Source organism: Globicephala melas, chromosome 15 (genome assembly GCF_963455315.2).
Source record: "Globicephala melas chromosome 15, mGloMel1.2, whole genome shotgun sequence".
Classification (NCBI taxonomy): domain Eukaryota; kingdom Metazoa; phylum Chordata; class Mammalia; order Artiodactyla; family Delphinidae; genus Globicephala; species Globicephala melas.
Genome location: NC_083328.1, coordinates 28,490,073 through 28,506,948, shown reverse-complemented (window position 1 = coordinate 28,506,948; position 16,876 = coordinate 28,490,073). Strand labels below are relative to the sequence as shown.

The 16,876-nt window shown below is 49.3% G+C and overlaps 1 protein-coding gene across 2 annotated transcripts in view; it reads right to left on the bottom strand.

Annotated features, from left to right (window-relative positions):
* Nucleotides 1-16,876, bottom strand: part of LITAF (lipopolysaccharide induced TNF factor) — a 111,524-nt gene that overhangs the window by 77,430 nt on the left and 17,218 nt on the right. For both annotated transcript variants that reach the window (XR_011376727.1, XM_030883958.3), the window contains exon 4: nt 873-1,337. Coding sequence is in view for 1 of the 2 variants with exons in the window: in XM_030883958.3 (XP_030739818.1) it covers nt 873-912 (40 nt within the window). In the remaining variant the exon portion in view is untranslated. The remainder of the gene's footprint in view (nt 1-872; nt 1,338-16,876) is intronic.

Sequence of the window (16,876 nt, the reverse complement as noted above, 5' to 3'; positions counted from 1 at the left end):
ACCACTTCCCTCTCCCCTCTCCCCCACGTCAGGACAATGGTCAAAAACTCAGTCCAAAAGCATCTAGTGAGCACTTACTACATGCCAGGCACTGTGCTGTGCACAGAAGATCCTGCCAGGAGCAAAACAGACACAACCCCTGGAGCTGACACTCTAGGCGGGAGAAAGACAATACACTGCATAATAATAAATATATACGGCCCCCATAGCAGCGGGTTCCTCCTGGCAACCGATACACGCACCCCTCCTCTGTCGCAGAACAAAGGACCCCATTCCCTCCCCACAGGGGATGGGTACAGCAGTGGGGTTGGCCAGGTGCCACGTGACGCACGCACACACTTAAGCAGGGCAAAGGGGCACACACTGGGTCTGAAACAGGAAAGACATCCTCACACAAGGCGATGAGGCTGAGGGGCCTCTTTAGTTCCTGGTAAGGAAGTGTTCTAGGCCCAAGGCCATTCTATGAGGCCAAGTCCAGGTTAAAAGACTGCACACTCAAGACCCCCTCCCAGCACAAGGCAATGCAGATCAAACCCAAACATCTACAGCTGGAGGCAAACGCAGAGATGAGCTTAGTCCAGGGTTTCTCAATATCAGCCATGCTGACATCTGGGGCTGGAGAACCCTCTGCTGTGGAGGGCTGTCCCATGCACCGCAGGGTGTCAGCAGCATCTCTGCATTCTACCCACTAGATAAAGGTAGCGCTCCCCACCCTGCAGCTGCAATAGCCATCCAAGTCTTCAGGGTTACAATCACCACCCCCACCAGTTGAGAACCACTAATCTAGATAAACCGTGTCTGATTACAGATGGGGAAACGGAGGCCGAGAGAGGTTAAAGAATCAGAACAGCTACCACAGACTGGGCACCTACCTGGTGTTGACCCAACGCCAAGGGCTCTAGACGTTATCATCTTGAATCTTCGGCACCATCCTAGGAGGGAGGCGTTACCACCTCCCTTTCACACATGCAGAATCTGAAGCTCAGAGAGGCCAAGGGACTTTCCCCGGGCCACACAGCAGGTGAGTGGCCATCAGAACAGGGCATCCCTGACTTGGGGTCCAAGCAGCCGCCCCCAAGAGCTGAAGGTGAGGTTCATTGAGGGAGTTTTGGTAAACAGGCAACAGCTGCTGGCAAATTCTTTCATTCCATCTGTTGACATGTCTGTCATCAACTGCAAACATCTGTGGGTTTCCACCGGGGTCCGCTTGACTCCTTCCCGTCCCCGTGGTCTGTCAGGCATGCGCAGAATTACAGGTTTCCGAGCTGATGGGCCACCTTTGGCCTGTATTATCCCGGGTCTCAGTGGGCAGGTGGCCCTGGTGAATAGGTAACCATCTGTCATAATAAAATCATAAGCTGTCAGAGCTGGATGCAGCCTCAGAACGTACCTGATTCAGCATCTGTGTTCTCCAGGCAGGAACCGGGGGCCCGGGGGTGAGGGGAATACCATGCTCAAGGTTACACAGGGAGCTGGGGCGGGGCCAGAAAGAGGACCAGCTGAGATAGAATGCACATACCATACAATTCACTCTCTCACAGCGTACAGTTCAATGGCTTTTAGTATATTCCTAGAACTGTGCAACCATTCTCACAATTGAGAACATTCTCATCACCCTTCCCAAAACCATTGGCAATCACCCCACCCCACCCTCGTTTTCCTCCCCCAACTCTCCAAGCCCCTGACAACCACTAATTTCTGTCTTTATGGCTTTGCCTATTCTGAATGTTTCATGTAAATGGAATCATACAGTCTCTGGTCTTTGGTGACTAGCTTCTTTCACTTCGCATAACGTTTTCAAGATTCATCCGTGTCTGTAACAGGGCTGCATTCCTCTTTAAGGCTGAATAATATTCCATTGTATGGATAGACCACATTCTATGTGTCTGTTCATCCACTGATGGACATTTCCATTGTTGCCACTAGACTGTTTTCTTGGTAACTTCCATTGATCGAGAGCTTCCTATGTGCCAGCCTGAGCACCTGACTTGCAGACAGATCAAACAGCCCTGGAGGAGGCAAAATTTTTCCCATTTCACAGTCAGGGAAACCGAGGCTCAGAGGAGCCAAGGGACCAGCTCAAGGCTCCAAATCAGAGGTGTTCTCAGAGGCCCCAAACTGGCAGGCTGGGGGCCAACATGAAATGCACTCTGGTTTGGCCTGAAAAGCATTTCATAGTTGCTTGAATTAGCTGCAAACATTTGAAACTTCAGGGTTTTTTGTGTTAAAAAAAAAAAGGATTTCTAGCTTCTCTTGAAAAAAATAATAAAAAATCACAAGATCTAGCCACACAGGGCCTGTCTTTCCCTTTCCAGGAGTTTAGAGACAGCTGCTGAGAGATGTGCTGTCCCCTCAGGACAGGACTGTGCTCTCTCCCATCCCCTGGCCCACCTGCTGGGTTAGGGTGACCCACCATCCAGCTTGCCCAGGACTGTCCCAGTTTTAAAACTGAAGGTACAGGGCCCAGGAAACCCCTCAGTCCTAGGCAGGCGGGATGGCTGGTCACCCTACTGGCCTGGAAGCCCCATCGCCTGCCAACCCTGCCACGCATCACTCCCCCCAAGACCCTTACACTATAAGTCACACATCAGCTTTGGTCCAGCGTCTGGTGTTCTCAGCTATGGTTTTCTTCTACCATTTCTCCCCCTGCCCACATTCTCCAGGCCCCAACTTCTCATGCGTCCTGGGCAAAATGAGAAATATAAAGAGTCTGAATTCTTCGTTAACCTGGACTAACTCCATTTCAACTCTTGTCCGTCCTGAGATGGAGGCCTTCCTGCTGTTATGAACCTCCTTTCTTCTATGAAACAATAGGGGAGGGGAGATCGTTGGTGAGGTTTCTAATGTCTTCATTAGGTAAAATAAAAAGTTAACCGTCTCATGTCCAACCTCAATTTTTTAAAATAAACTTTAAATTTTAGAATAGTTTTAGATTTAGAGAAAAATTGTGAAAGGAGCACAGAGAATTCCATATACTCATATCCAACTTCCCCTGTTATTAACATTGATACATTATTATTTACTACGGTCTGTGCTTTATTCAGATTTCCTTAGTTTTTTTCCTAAAGTCTTTTTTCTGTTCCAGGATCCCATCCAGGACACCACACTACATGTAGGTTCCTCTGGACTGTGACAGTTTCTCAGACTTTCCTGGCTTTTGATCACCTTGACACTTTTCAGGAATATTTATCAAGTCCCTCACCTGGGATTTGTCTGATGGTTTTCTCATGATTAGAATGGGGTTGTGGGGACTTCCCTGGTGGCACAGTGGTTAAGAATCCACCTGCCAATGCAGGGGACATGGGTTCGAGCCCTGATCCGGGAAGATCCCACATGCCGCGGAGCAACTAAGCCCGTGCGCCACAACTACTGAGCCTGTGCTCTAGAGCCCGCGAGCCACAACTACTGTGCCCACGTGCCACAACTACTGAAGCCCGCACGCCTAGAGCCTGTGATCTGCAACAAGAGAAACCACCGCAATGAGAAGCCCACACACCACAACGAAGAGTAGCCCCCGCTCGCCACAACCAGAGAAAGCCCGTGTGCAGCAAGGAAGAACCAACACAGCCAAAAATAAATAAATAAATAAATAAATTAAAAAAAAAAAAAAAGAATGGGGTTGTGGGACTTCCCTGGCCGACAGACTTCCCTGGCTGTCCAGCGGTTAAGACTCCACTTCTACTGCAGGGGACACAGGTTGGATCCCTGGTCAGGGAACTCAGATCCCGCATGCAGTGCGGGTTGTGTATTTTGGGAGGAAGACCCCAGAGGTGAAAGGCCATTTTCATCACCATCATATCAAGGGTACGTGCCCTGAAGATGACCTATCATGGTTGGTGGTGACCTTGATCACCTGGCTGATCGAGGTAAATAATTTGGAATTCTTTTGTGTGGGAAATTCATCTCTCCTCCAAATTAAAAAAACTATCATATATATATATATCATATATATGATATATATATATATTTTAACTTTCTATCAGCAAAGCCCTAATCCTGGCTTCACCACTGCAGGCTCCAGCTGGCCATATGGGATTTGCCAGAGAGAGACAGAGCCCCCTCTGTGTGCCAGGCCTATGTGGGGTATTTTTATTTCACATAAAAGGGTGCTTTCTGGCAAAATGGGGCTCAGCCTCCCCAATTTACAGAAGAGGCTCAGAGAGGCGAATGGAGCCCCAGGTCACACGCTGTGAGTGGCAGCTGCTGGGTTTGAACCCACTTCTCACCTCCCTCCCCAGCCACCCCTGAGCTGGCTTGCTAAAGATAACTGCTAGCAGCAGGAAGACACCCAGGCCACGGAGGCGGGGAAATTATACCAGCCTGGATCCTCCGCTCTCAACCCACGGGGCCCCACCCACCCGCAGGGAGACATCCCACGGCGCGGACCTTCAGCTGCTGCTGCTCCGGAAACCTGGAGTTAGAAAATGGAAAAGGTCTGGAGATGAACCGCAGGACGCCCCAGCCAGAAGGGCGCCACCTGGCGTCGCCCCTCCCCCATTGCCCTTTATACGGGGCCTGGTGGGCGCCCACCCACTGGGAGAAGCCTGAACATGTCTTTAAGGGAGTCTTGGCTTACTCCCCGGACCACATCCTGAGGCTCATCTTCATCATCCCCCTGCCTCCAGCGGGGCTGGGCTGGGCAGTGGTGAAACCCGGGGGGCTACTCCTGAAGGAAAGTCTGGGAGTCCTGGACCCCACTCTTGACCTCTAAGGTTCCCCTGGTGCCCTGGGAAATGCAGCTCAGGTTCCCCGGCAGGAGCACTGGACTGGGGGGTATCCTGAGAGGCTGATCTACCCCTTGGGAGAGCCCTTCCTGCTCTGTGGGCCTGGGGGTCCTCCTCTGTAAACTGGGGGTAAGAGCTGACTCCCCGGTAACTGCCCAGTCCCCTGCTTCCAACCCGGACGCAGCTGGCCCAGCCGCCTCTGACGGGGTCCTCTCGGCCTCGGTGGCGCGTCCCCTGCTCTCTGCTACCCCCTGCAGGTCATGTTTGGAAGGGCAACTTGGCTGAAAGCACCCAGAAGGAGACTGAGAACTAGGTTTCTAGACCGGCATTCCTGGGTTCCCATCCAGGCTCTACCACCTGCTAATGGAACCTCAAGTGTGCCACTGAACCCCTCAAAACTTAACCCAATGCTTTGTCATTTATAAAATGCATATAAACAGGTGAGGAGGACATCTATGCATCTCTGTGGTAACATTTGCCCAGGAAATTATTGCCTCCAGCCTTGTCCACTCTGCATCCTCAATGCTGTTGTGTCCACCCACCCACCTCTGCCCGGGCTGGGCCTTCATCCTCTCTCCTGAATCACTGCCTAGACCTTCAAGTGGCCTCCAGTCTCCACTTTAATCCACCCTCCTAACTCCACCCAGGGTTCTCTTTCTAAAACACAGATCTCATGAGTAACTCTCCCGCATGCAATACTCAGTGGTCCTCTATCGATAAAGTCACACCCTTCACAACATTCAAAACCTTTCCCCTCATATCTGTCAGAATGGCTTTTATCAAAAAGACAAGAGAAAAAAAAAAAAGACAAGAGATAACAAGGGCTGGCGAAGATGTGGAGGAAAGCGAACTAGTGCATAGCTGGTGGGAATGCAACTTGGCTCAGCCACTATGGAAAACAGTATGGAGTCTCCTCAAAAAATTAAAAATCTAAATACCATATGGTCCAGCAATTCCAGTCCTGGGTATATATCCTAAGGAAATTAAACCACTATCTCGAAAAGATATCTGCATGTTCACTGCAGCGTTACTTACAGTAGCCAAGACATGGAAACCACTGAAGTGTCCATGGATGGATGAATGGATAAAGAAAATGTGGTATACATATACAATGGAATAGTACTCAGCTATAAAAAAGAATGAGATCTTGCCATTTGTTACAACATGGATGGATCTTGAGGGCATTATGCTGAGTGAAATAAGTCAAAGAAAGAAAACTACTGTATGATCTCACTTTATAGGTGCAATCTAAAAAAGCTGAATGATACAGAAAACAGATTGCTGATTGCCAGAGGCCAGGGGGGCAGGTAGGACTGGGGAGGCATGAAATGGGTGAGGGGGGTCAAAAGGTACAAATTTCCAGTTATAAGATAAATAAGTTCTGGGAATATAACATACAGCATGGTGATTATAGTTAACAATAATGTATTGTATAGTTGAAAGCTGCTAAGAGAGGAGATCTTAAAAGTTCTCATCACAAGAAAAAAAAATGTAACTATGCGAGGCGATGAACGTTAACTAAACTTATTGTGGTGTCATTTTACAATATATACATAATCAAATCATTATGTTGTATGCCTGGAACTAATACAATATTACATGTCAAATGTATCACAAAAAAACCCCAAAAAACAAAAAACCTGTTAGACTGGGGCCTTGTCTTGTCTCTGATCCAATCATTTACCATTTCTTTTTCCATCCTGGGCTCCTGCATATGAATCCACTGGCACCCTCTGCACCCCCTCACCCTATGGTGATTCCCAAATCTGGGCCTTTGCATGTGCTATTCCTGCTGCTGGAAGACATTGCCTGTATCTCTGTCCACTATTTGTCATTCAGGATACAGCTCAAATGTCCCCACTGCTGAAAAGCCTTCTTTCCTTCCCACTCCCTGCCCTGCCCTGCCCAGAGAAGAGTGGGTCCCTCCTTTGACTTGTCCTTCAGGCATCTGCTCGGGATCCACCTCCTCCAGGAAGCCATCCCTGACCACCCCATACCCCCAAGGTCTTGAGTTGGGATAGTGTGCCTTTGGTCTGTCTGACCTTGGGTACTGAGCACTGTGAGGTTAGGGGCTGTGTCTGAGTACTCGGGTATCCCTGACCCAACCATGGCTCGGCATGGAGGAAGAAGTCAGTTGGGGTTTGGTGGATGGGTGAATAAATAAATGAATGAATGAACGAAAGAATTTGGACAAGCAAGTTAGAACTGGTGATCACAGGAAGGGTTCTTGAGTGCTACTTGGAGGACCCCTTGGCTTCATGGGAGGTAGAAAAGGCTTTGCTCTGACACAGATCATGGCTCCTTTGACCCCATCTAAGCCTGTTTCTCCACAGGCAAACTTGGGAAAATATTAAGCCATTGCCCAGGTGGTTATAAGGATTGACTGGGATCACACTGCTATTGGTTTATAGCCTGGAACCCGAAAGCCTTATGTCAAAGCTCATGGGACCTTTAGGTGTTTAGGCTTCATGATGGGATTCTAGGAGGGAGTGTCCAGGACACACAGTGCCCAAAGTCTCCAGTGCCCACCCTCCACCCCTTCCACCCACCACTGGGCCCTCTGTGCCTAACACTGGCCACCAGTCTGCTCTTCCAGCTGCGCCCCAGGCAGGCTTTTCCAGGGTCTGGGCTTTAGCCTCTCTCGGACCCTCAGTCTCTGCAATCCTCCCTGCATCCCTGCTCCCCCGGGACATCCATCAGCGTCTGGCCAGCTGCTGTCCAGAGCAGCCACTTCCGACCGGCCCCCCCATCCATCACCGCAGCCCAGGGGACTTCAGCCCAGCTGCAGCCATCAGCCCCAGCACCCACCCCGGGGCTGGGGCTCCCGGCAGCCTCTCTGCTTAACCCCAATTCTGGAAATGGACAGCAGCTGGGTGGGGACGGGTAGGGAAGACCCTCCACTCCAGCTGTTAGGAGGGGACACCCCTACAACTGACCTGCTGACAGAGGCCTTTTGCAGGCCACCCAGTCAAAGGGAATAGGAGCCTGATTTTCACAGCAGCAATGACAGCTGACCTCTATTGAGTGTTTACTGTGTGTTCCAAGCACATTCCCTGCCTCTGCTAATTCAATTGTCAAAACAAAACAAAACAAAGACAACCCATGAGGGGGAACTTCCCTGGCGGTCCAGTGGTTAAGACGTTGCCTTCTAATGCAGGGGGTGCGGGTTCGACCCCTGGTCGGGGAGCTAAGATCCCACATGTCTCGCAGCCAAAAAACCAAAACATAAAACAGAAGCAATACTGTAACAAATTCGATAAAGACTTTAAAAACGGTCCACATCAAACAAACAAACAAACAAAAACAACCCATGAGGTTGGTTCTGTTATCATCCCACTTCATAGGTGGGGAGACAGAGGTTCAGAGAGATGCTGTGACTTGCCCACAGTCACGCGGCAGGGAAGTGCCACAGCTGGGATTCAGACCCACACTGAACGATGGAATCCACGCTCCTTCTACCCTACACAGATCCCTGAGTGGAAGTACATGGAAGACAGAGGGAAATAAGGACCAGGGTGGAGGGGAAAGAGGGATTCCTGCTCAGAGAGGCATTCCTTGGGAGCTTTGAGAGATGGGCAAGATGTGGGTGGGCAGAGGACTGATGGGGATGTGTGCTTAGCAGGGGAGCACCTTGAGCAAAGGCATGGAGGTGGGAGCCTGAACCACCATCAGTGCAAAAGAGCGAGAGTCAGCGAGATACACAAGACACACACACAGTGTGAGGCTTGTAGGTGATGTGGATGTGTGTGAATGACTGCATTTGTTAGTGATTGTGACTGTGTGTGTGTGTGTGTGTGTGTGTGTAAAATTTTGAAAGGCTTTGAAATGGACAAAAAAGATGACTGGTGTCTTGCCTAGTGCACCCTTCTGGGTTATCTTGGCCTTTCATCATCTTCAAGGTATTTCACACGATGTAGAAAAGCGACTGTAATGCAAATTATTCTCCTCCATAGAAATGCAAATTACTTGCATCCGGTAGAGACACAATTGATTTCTGCCCTGGCACACTGACCAGTTTTGCACCTATTTGTAAGTTCATTTCAGCACTCCTAATTGCCTGCGTTTGTGTGTGTGTGCGCTTTTTAATCCTCCTTTGAATTGGCTGTAACATCTTACTAGTTCCCTCATAAATTCATGAGTCAAATAAAATCTTTGACATATGTTCAAAGATTTTATATTTGTATGAGAGTCCTGAGTTTCCTTTCTTAAAAATATGTTCCTTTACCAGGGCCTATGTGCCTGCCTGCTCAGGGGCTGCAAAGCCTGCACACCCCCTGCCCCCTGCCCTGGTGCCCCTCAGGCTCTGGCCTGTCCAGCTGACCACAGACAGTATGCCCCCCTGTGGGATGCCCAGACCAATCATGGTTCTTGTGACATTAGTCAGCACTTACTACACGCCCAGCACTGGACTGAGCAATTTAAATGTCTGAGATCGATTCTTTCTCCCAACACTGCTGTGAGGCAGGTGGTCTCATCGCCCCCATTTGACAGATGGGGAAACTGAGGATCAGAGAGGTGAAAAAGTCAGCTAGAGAGAAAATGCCAAGGCCAGGATTTGAACCTCAGCCATCTGACTCCCGTGCCCATGGGTTCCTCCACCATCTACAAGTGAGTGGGTTACTCTAGCTGCTCCAGCTCAGAGAAGGTAGGAACAAGGGCTCCCAAAGGCCAAGCCCCAGCCCTGCCACAGAGCAGTAGGGGAGGCTGCTCCTCAGTGGGGAGCACCTACTATGTGCCAGGCCCCAGCCAGGCACTTCACATGCACACTCCCACAGTGTCCTCACCATAGTGAGGCAGGTCCTGCCTCATCCCCACTGGACAGAGGAGGAAACAGGCTCAGAGAGGTTAAGCAACTTGTCCAAGGTCACAGAGCAGAGCTGGGATTTGAACCCAGGTCAGTGTGTCTCCCAAGTCTGGTCCAGGTTCAGTCTGCCTTCCCCTGGTCTGCAGGGGGGTCACTTATCCCAGCCGGGGTTCAGAGGGGACTACAGTCAGCAGTGGTGGACATTGGTCCCCTCCCCGACCTGCTTCCTGCCTGGGAGATACAGACAGTCCCTTCAGAAGGAGCTGGAGTTTGGAGTGCCAGGTGTGCCAGACCCACCCTGCCCCCTTCTCCAAGAACGGTCTGGGGCCTCCCAATCAGATGAAACTGGGGCTTCGCTGCTGCCTGCATGCTCCTCCATGCCTCAGCCTCAGTTCCCACACCCGGAATCCTGCTCCCGCCACCATGCACAAAGCCTAGCTCACTTGTTAAACCACATAGCACAAGGTTAAAAGGAGCCCGCCGGTGCTTCCTGTCTCAGTAAGTGGCACCTCCACCCACACACGAGCACAGCTGTTATGCACGCCCATAGCACCATGAACTCCTGGGTAACATGTATCACAGTTATGACTGAAAATCCCACGAGGTCCTCTCAGTTTCGCTGTGAACCTGAAACTGCTTCAAAAAATTAAAGTCTTAAGAGACAGTTTTTTTTTTTAATCCCATGAGAGTATCTACGAATCTGTCCCCAAAATACAAATCCATGTATGCACAAGGTTTTGTTGTTGCCATTGCAGCACTAATAGTATCAGCAAAGACTGGAAACAATACAAACATGTACCAGGAGGAAACTGGTTGAATAAAATGGACATCCACAGAAGAGAGCGCTACACAGCTGTGAAAAGGAACAAAGATGCTCTTTTTTTTTTTTTTTGCGGTACGTGGGCCTCTCACTGTTGTGGCCTCTCCCGTTGCGGAGCACAGGCTCCTGACGCGCAGGCTCAGCGGCCATGGCTCACGGGCCCAGCCACTCCGCGGCATGTGGGATCTTCCCGGACCGGGGCACGAACCCGTGTCCCCTGCATCAGCAGGCGGACTCTCAACCACTGCGCCACCAGGGAAGCCCCCCAAAGATGCTGTCTTAATCCTGCACTGGAGTGATCTCCAGAATGTATGATTAAGTGAAAAAAGCAAAAATAGAATCCAAGGAGCAGAACTGTGTATGCAAAGTATTCTATCTTCTGAATATGTGTGGGGTGTGTATACATTTGCTTATATTTTCAAAAAGAAACAATGGAAAGATAAAGCAGAAGCTAACAAAAGTTGTTACCTATGGGGAGAGAGGTAATTAGCCAAAGGGAAAGATGTGGAAGCTGGATTTCACTGAGTGTATCTGGTTTTAGAGTATTTCGTTTGTAAATGCAAACTTACAAAACTGTAAAGCCAAGACGAAAAAAGCAATCCCTTAAAATAAAAATACCCAACAGAAATGAGTAAACCTGACTAAATGTCAACTTGGCAAACACACTAAGAAGGATTATTGGAAGTGACTTTAAAACAGCATTTTGATTGTACATCTCTAATGGGCTTTAACCTAAGGACCACAGAATCACAAAGAAACAGGAGCACAACGAAATCTTCAACAGCGCTCAGTTATCTTACAGGTAGTGATTATATCGGTATTATTAGGTTGAAACTGTCTGCTTTATAATATAGGATAAAGAAGATAAGAAACTGGATTAATATTGTTAGGAACAAAGGTTTTCTGTGTAAAAATAAAACAAGAGATACATAAAATCAAATAAGTTAACTGAAAACCTTGTAATCTTAAATGTGAATGATAATTATCATTGCCTCCAGCTTTAAGCCTAGATGCAGTGATAACCCAGTGGGAATGAACATCCCTAATGTCTAGATTGTGATTCCTAACTCCCATTTATTGCCAAAAGGAACAGGGCTCCTCTGAGAAACAGCTGATTCCAGGTAGAAAATGCATGAGATGAATCTGGGACATGTCATCCATAAATCAAGAAAACTGTCAAAGACTACAGAGGTCATGTCGAAAAGAAGCAGGGTGCAGGGGGAAGAGACTCCCATTTACTTTTGCTGGGTACGGTTCTAAGCACTTTACAAGTATTAACTCACCCTTAGGAAAATTACTTAACATCATTTAATCCTCACAATAAGCTTGTTATGAGATTTGTATGATTATGCTCGTTTTACAGATGAGCAAACTGAGTCCCAGACGATGAAGGAAATTGCCTAAGATCACGCAGCACTTAGATGGCTGAGTGAGGGTTTGAATCCATGACCTTAGCCATCTTCTAAGCTGTCTCTTCATTAATGCAGGATGATCAGCATCGAAGTAGAAAAGGAAAATAAAGAAAATGGCCCAAGGCTTGGTACAGGCCAGTCTGGGGATTGTTTAGAACCACAGAGAGTACCCCCAGTCCCTCCTTGTTGGGCCACCTGTGCCAGGGTGCTCAGAGGCTGACCCCAGTGGGGATCAAGGACCAGTTGTGATGTGCTCGGCCCCGTACCCTGGTCAGCTGCAGACCACGCTCCCATAATGCTCAGCCTCCCTACAGCCACTCCTCACATCCTCCTGACTCTCTTGGGGCCACGTGGGCGCTCTTCCTCAAGACCACCACTTCAGAGCAGCTCACCATTTACTTCCTCACAATGCCCAGCCAGGTGGGAATGGGCATTCCCATTGCTCAGATGGGGAAACTAAGGCTCGGAGAGGTATTGAGCTTTCCGAGCTCATGGTGCTTGGGAAGAGGCTGATTCTGGCATCCGTGCCCTTGTCCCACCCTCTCTCTTTCCTCTGTTGGCTCGTTCTCTTTGGAAGGCTGAGCATGGGGTGCTGGTGGTCCATGCTGAGGAGTGAGTTACCCTCATTTTGGTGTGTGTCATCTCCCCAGCTTCAGCTGGGAGCTTGGAGGAGGGGTCTGCGTACATGAGCTTGAGGCAAGAAGGCTCCTTTCCCCAAAGAGAAAGGAGCCTGCCATCCAAAGCACCCTGGACATCTCCTGCCCTCCGTGTCCATACAGCCACTGCACCCAACCAGTCCTACCTCCAGAACACTCCTGGAATCTGTTCCCTCTTCACCTAAAGCCACCACCCTGGCCCAGGCCACCAGCAGCTCTCACCTGGACTGTGGAAGCCTCCCACCCAGCGCCCCCCTCCCCGCTTCCTCCCTCGTATCCTCCAATCCACTGCAAGAGAGAAAAGGCAGATTCCAGACGTGTTTTGAAGGTGGGATTGACAGCATTTGTGACAAATGGGAAAATGAATATATTTCGTTTCTGCCATCATCAATGTGCCTCCCTTTTCTACCTAGGCCTGATTTTATTTCTTTTTAGGTAACCAGTAAGGTGGAAATACCAGGCTCTCCACAAGGCCTGGAGGCTGGGCCAAGCCCCCACCATTCCCTGCCCGCTCTACCCCCCAGCCCAGCCCTCCACTTTCTGCTGAAGGCTGTTTAAGAGGCAGCAAATCAATGCTTAGGAGCAAGGATCTCACACTCTCTGCAGCGACTAAAAGGCAAGGAAGTAAAAGAGAGAATCGTTATAGCTTACAAGGGATTTAAGAGAAATGCCAGCCAAATGCAATGTACAGACTTTGTCTCTTGATTTGAACCATTAAACACATTTAGAAAACAAACGGGGTCGGGTGGGAAGATGGGATTTGAGAGGATATTACAGAACCATGAACTTCTTGTAGGTGTGATGTGAAAGTGGTGATTAAAAGAAAATGTAGTTATTTCAGAAAGCTCACATCACAGAGATACATGCTGAAGAATTTATGAATGAAATGCTTAGATGATATGATTTGTGATGGAAGAATCCAGCGGGGAAATGGGTGGGGGCAGAGCTGCAACCAGATGATTTAGAGGAAGGTGCACCTTTCTCAAAAGATATGGAGGCGCCTTAAAAAACTAAAACTAGAGCTACCATATGATCCTGCAATGCCACTCCTGGCCGAAAGTCATAATGTGAAAAGATACATGCACCCCTATGTTCACTGCAGCACTATTCACAATAGCCAAGACATGGAAGCAACCTAAACGTCCACTGACAGATGAATGGATAAAGATGTGGTACATTTATAAGATGGAATACTACTCAGCCATGAAAAAGAATGAAATATGCCATTTGCAGCAACATGGATGGACCTAGAGATTATCATACTAAGTGAAGTAAGTCAGACAGAGAAAGACAAATATATGATATTGCTTATATGTGGAATCTAAATAAATTTGATACAAATGAACTTATATACAAAACAGGAATAAACCCACAGACAAAGAAAACAAACTTATGGTTACCAAAGGGGAAAGGGGTCGGGGGGAGAGATAAATTAAAAGTTTGGGATTAACACATACACACTACTACATATAAAATAAATAAACAAGGACCTACTGTGTAGCACAGGGAACTACATTCAGTATTTTGTAATAACCTATAAGGGAAAAGAATCTGAAAAAAATAGATATATATATGTAGGTATAACTGAATTACTTTGCTGTACACCTGGAACTAACACAACATTGTAAATCAAATATACTTCAATTAAAGAATAATTAGATATATACAACACTATGTACAAAATAGATAACTAATGAGAACCTACTGTATAGCACAGGGAACTCTACTCAATGATCTGGGAAGGAAATCCAAAAAAGGGGGATATGTATACATATAACTGATTCAATTTACTGTACAGCAGAAACTAACACAACACTGTAAAGCAACTATGTTCCAATAAAAATCTTTCTAAAAATCATTAGAAAAAGATATACTTCACATGATTCCAGTAAAAGCATGGTGTCTAGAACTAGAGCAGCCTGTGGTTTACCGATGCTGAACATGGGGGGAGCACTCTTGGGCTGGGGACACTTATTGATTAAACTCTTATCCTGTTTACTCTTGTCTAAATCAGGGACGGATGTGAGGATATTGGAGCTAGACTGTGGAGTTCAAACCTTGCTCTGACACTCCTTTGCGTGTGACCTTGGCCAGGCACGGTCCCACTGTGTGCCTCAGTTTCCCCATCTGTCAAGGGGGGTGTAATAATGTCTGCCTGACAGAATTGTGGTGAGAGTCACAGGAGTTAACCAGCATGTCACCAGCACTAAAGAAACGTTAGCTCTGATTATTGCTATCAGGTAATATTTGAGTGTTCCCATGATTTTTTTTTCACATTTCATTTGTCTGAGCCGATCTGGACCCCCTGGGGAAGACACAGAACACCTGGCTTTGTTGTTCTTGTTTTAAATAGATATATTGAGCTACAATTCACATACCATGCAATTCCCCCACTTAAAGAGTAAAGTTCAGTGGGTTTTTCTTGTGTCATCCATCACCATAATCGGTTTTAGAACGTTGCCCCCAAAGAGGCCACTGCTTCAAGGAAGGGGTGGGGTAGTGACTCTGAGCCCCCTGTGACTTCCCTTCTGGCAGAAGGGGTGGGCTGTGGGGACCGCCACCTCCCCACAGCTCCTCTGGGGTGGGAGCAGCCAGCCCGTCCTGCAGTGTTCTTTAGGGACACCAGGGACCAGCCAGCCGGCCTGGGCTCCAGACCCACTGCATTTACTGCAATCATGCGAAGTACCTCTTTAGAGAAAGGTGACTGCAGACCTCCGTGCGGCTCTCTCTAGGTCGATGATAACCTGCCACAATTTAATTTCCTCCTTTTTTCTCAGGAGGGAGGGAGAGAGAACCACTAGCCAGATATGCTGGGTGTTAAAGGTGCAACAAGGCCCGTCAAGGGGCATTTAATGACCGGCCCCTGGAAAAGGGGGGCAGCCAAGGGATCAGAATGGCTCTGGGGCATCTGGCCCAGCAACTGGGGAGCTGGTGGCGACATTTACCGAATGAAGGGAGGCAAGCAGGAAAGGGGGGGAAGAATCTGGATCTCCCACCATCACGAAACTCTCGCGAGGCTTGAATAGGATTTGACAAACCTTCCAGATGAGACTGAGCTGGGCTCAAATCTTGGCTCCTGCCTTGGGCCACATGGCCTGGGGCAAGTCACACTGCATCCGGTCTCCTGGTCTGTAAAATGGGCTGTAAAACCTGAAGGGTCCGTGTGAGGGGCCAGGTCAGAGCACACCCAGCATGAGGCAAGGCTCACGGTAGGAGGTCCATGCACAGTGGCCTTGACAATGATGGGTGTTAGTTCCCCTCCCTGGCTGCACATCTTGGGGAAATTCCAGCCCAGGGAGTACCTGTAATGGGGGTGAAGGAAGCAGAGGGGCTAGAAAGGGCTAAAATAGGGAACTACGGGTAAGGGGGTTTCCAGGCTGAGCAAGAAGGGAGATTCTGGTAGGTCAGGGGCATGGAGCCCATCACCCCTGCCTGAAACCCGCCAGGCCTCCCCAGTGCCATGCTCACAAGTGCCGTCCAGGCCTGGTCCACCCCTCGGTCCCCTTCTCCCACCACTTCTTTTCCTCCCAGACGCCCTGGCCTCTTTGGTCCCCCCTCAAGCCTTTGCCTTGACTGTTCTCCCCACTCCCCCACCAAACAATGCATTTCCATGACTGTCTTCTTTGCATCCTCAGATGAGGCATCACCCTGACCCCCTCTCTCACGTAGCCCCCACCCCAATCTCCCCGAGTCTCTATCACGTCACTCGTTAGAGCATTTATCTGTTTCTGAAGTTATATTGCATGATGTATTTATCAATGTGTTTTCATGCTCCTGGCCTCCCCCTCTAGACTGTCAGGCCCCTGCGGGCAGGGATCTTGTCTCCTTTTTCACGTTCTCTCCCCAGAACTTGGCATGTGCATCCTGAGTGGTCTAACGGACATTCCCAGGGGTGGGGCTGGGCTGAGCCTGGGTGGGGGCTTCCTGGGAGGAGACCTCTAGGAGCCCTTGATCCCCAAGGAAGGGAATGAGCCTCTGGCTCTCAGCCAGCAAGGCAGGCAAGGCTCCAGCCCAGAGATGGTCACTCAGCAGCTCCAGGGCAGGGCGGGGCTCAAAGGAGGTAGAAGACTCTTGTCTCCTGGAATGGCAGGGGCAGCACTCCTTGTGTCCCCAGGCCCATGGCTCTGGCCAGGGGGCTCTTGGCGGGTTGGTGGCCAGTGGGTAGCCAGGGCCCTGGAGGCTCGTCAGACCCTCCTCCTGAGAACAGGCTGCTCCCAGCTGGCCCGGCCCTGCTTAGGGCAGGACACCAGGCCTCACCCTGAATCCCCGCTTTGCTCTCTCTGCAGGCTCCCCACGGCTGGGCCTGCCGGCTGGCTCTTTGCTAAAAATCCTCCACACCTGACCGTCCCTGCCTCAGTCCAAGTCCTTCATGGGCTGCAGGGGCCTCCTCCCTGCTCTCCCGGGCCCTCTGATCTGTTCTCCACGAGGCAGACACAGCCAGCTCTTTAAAATTTAATCTG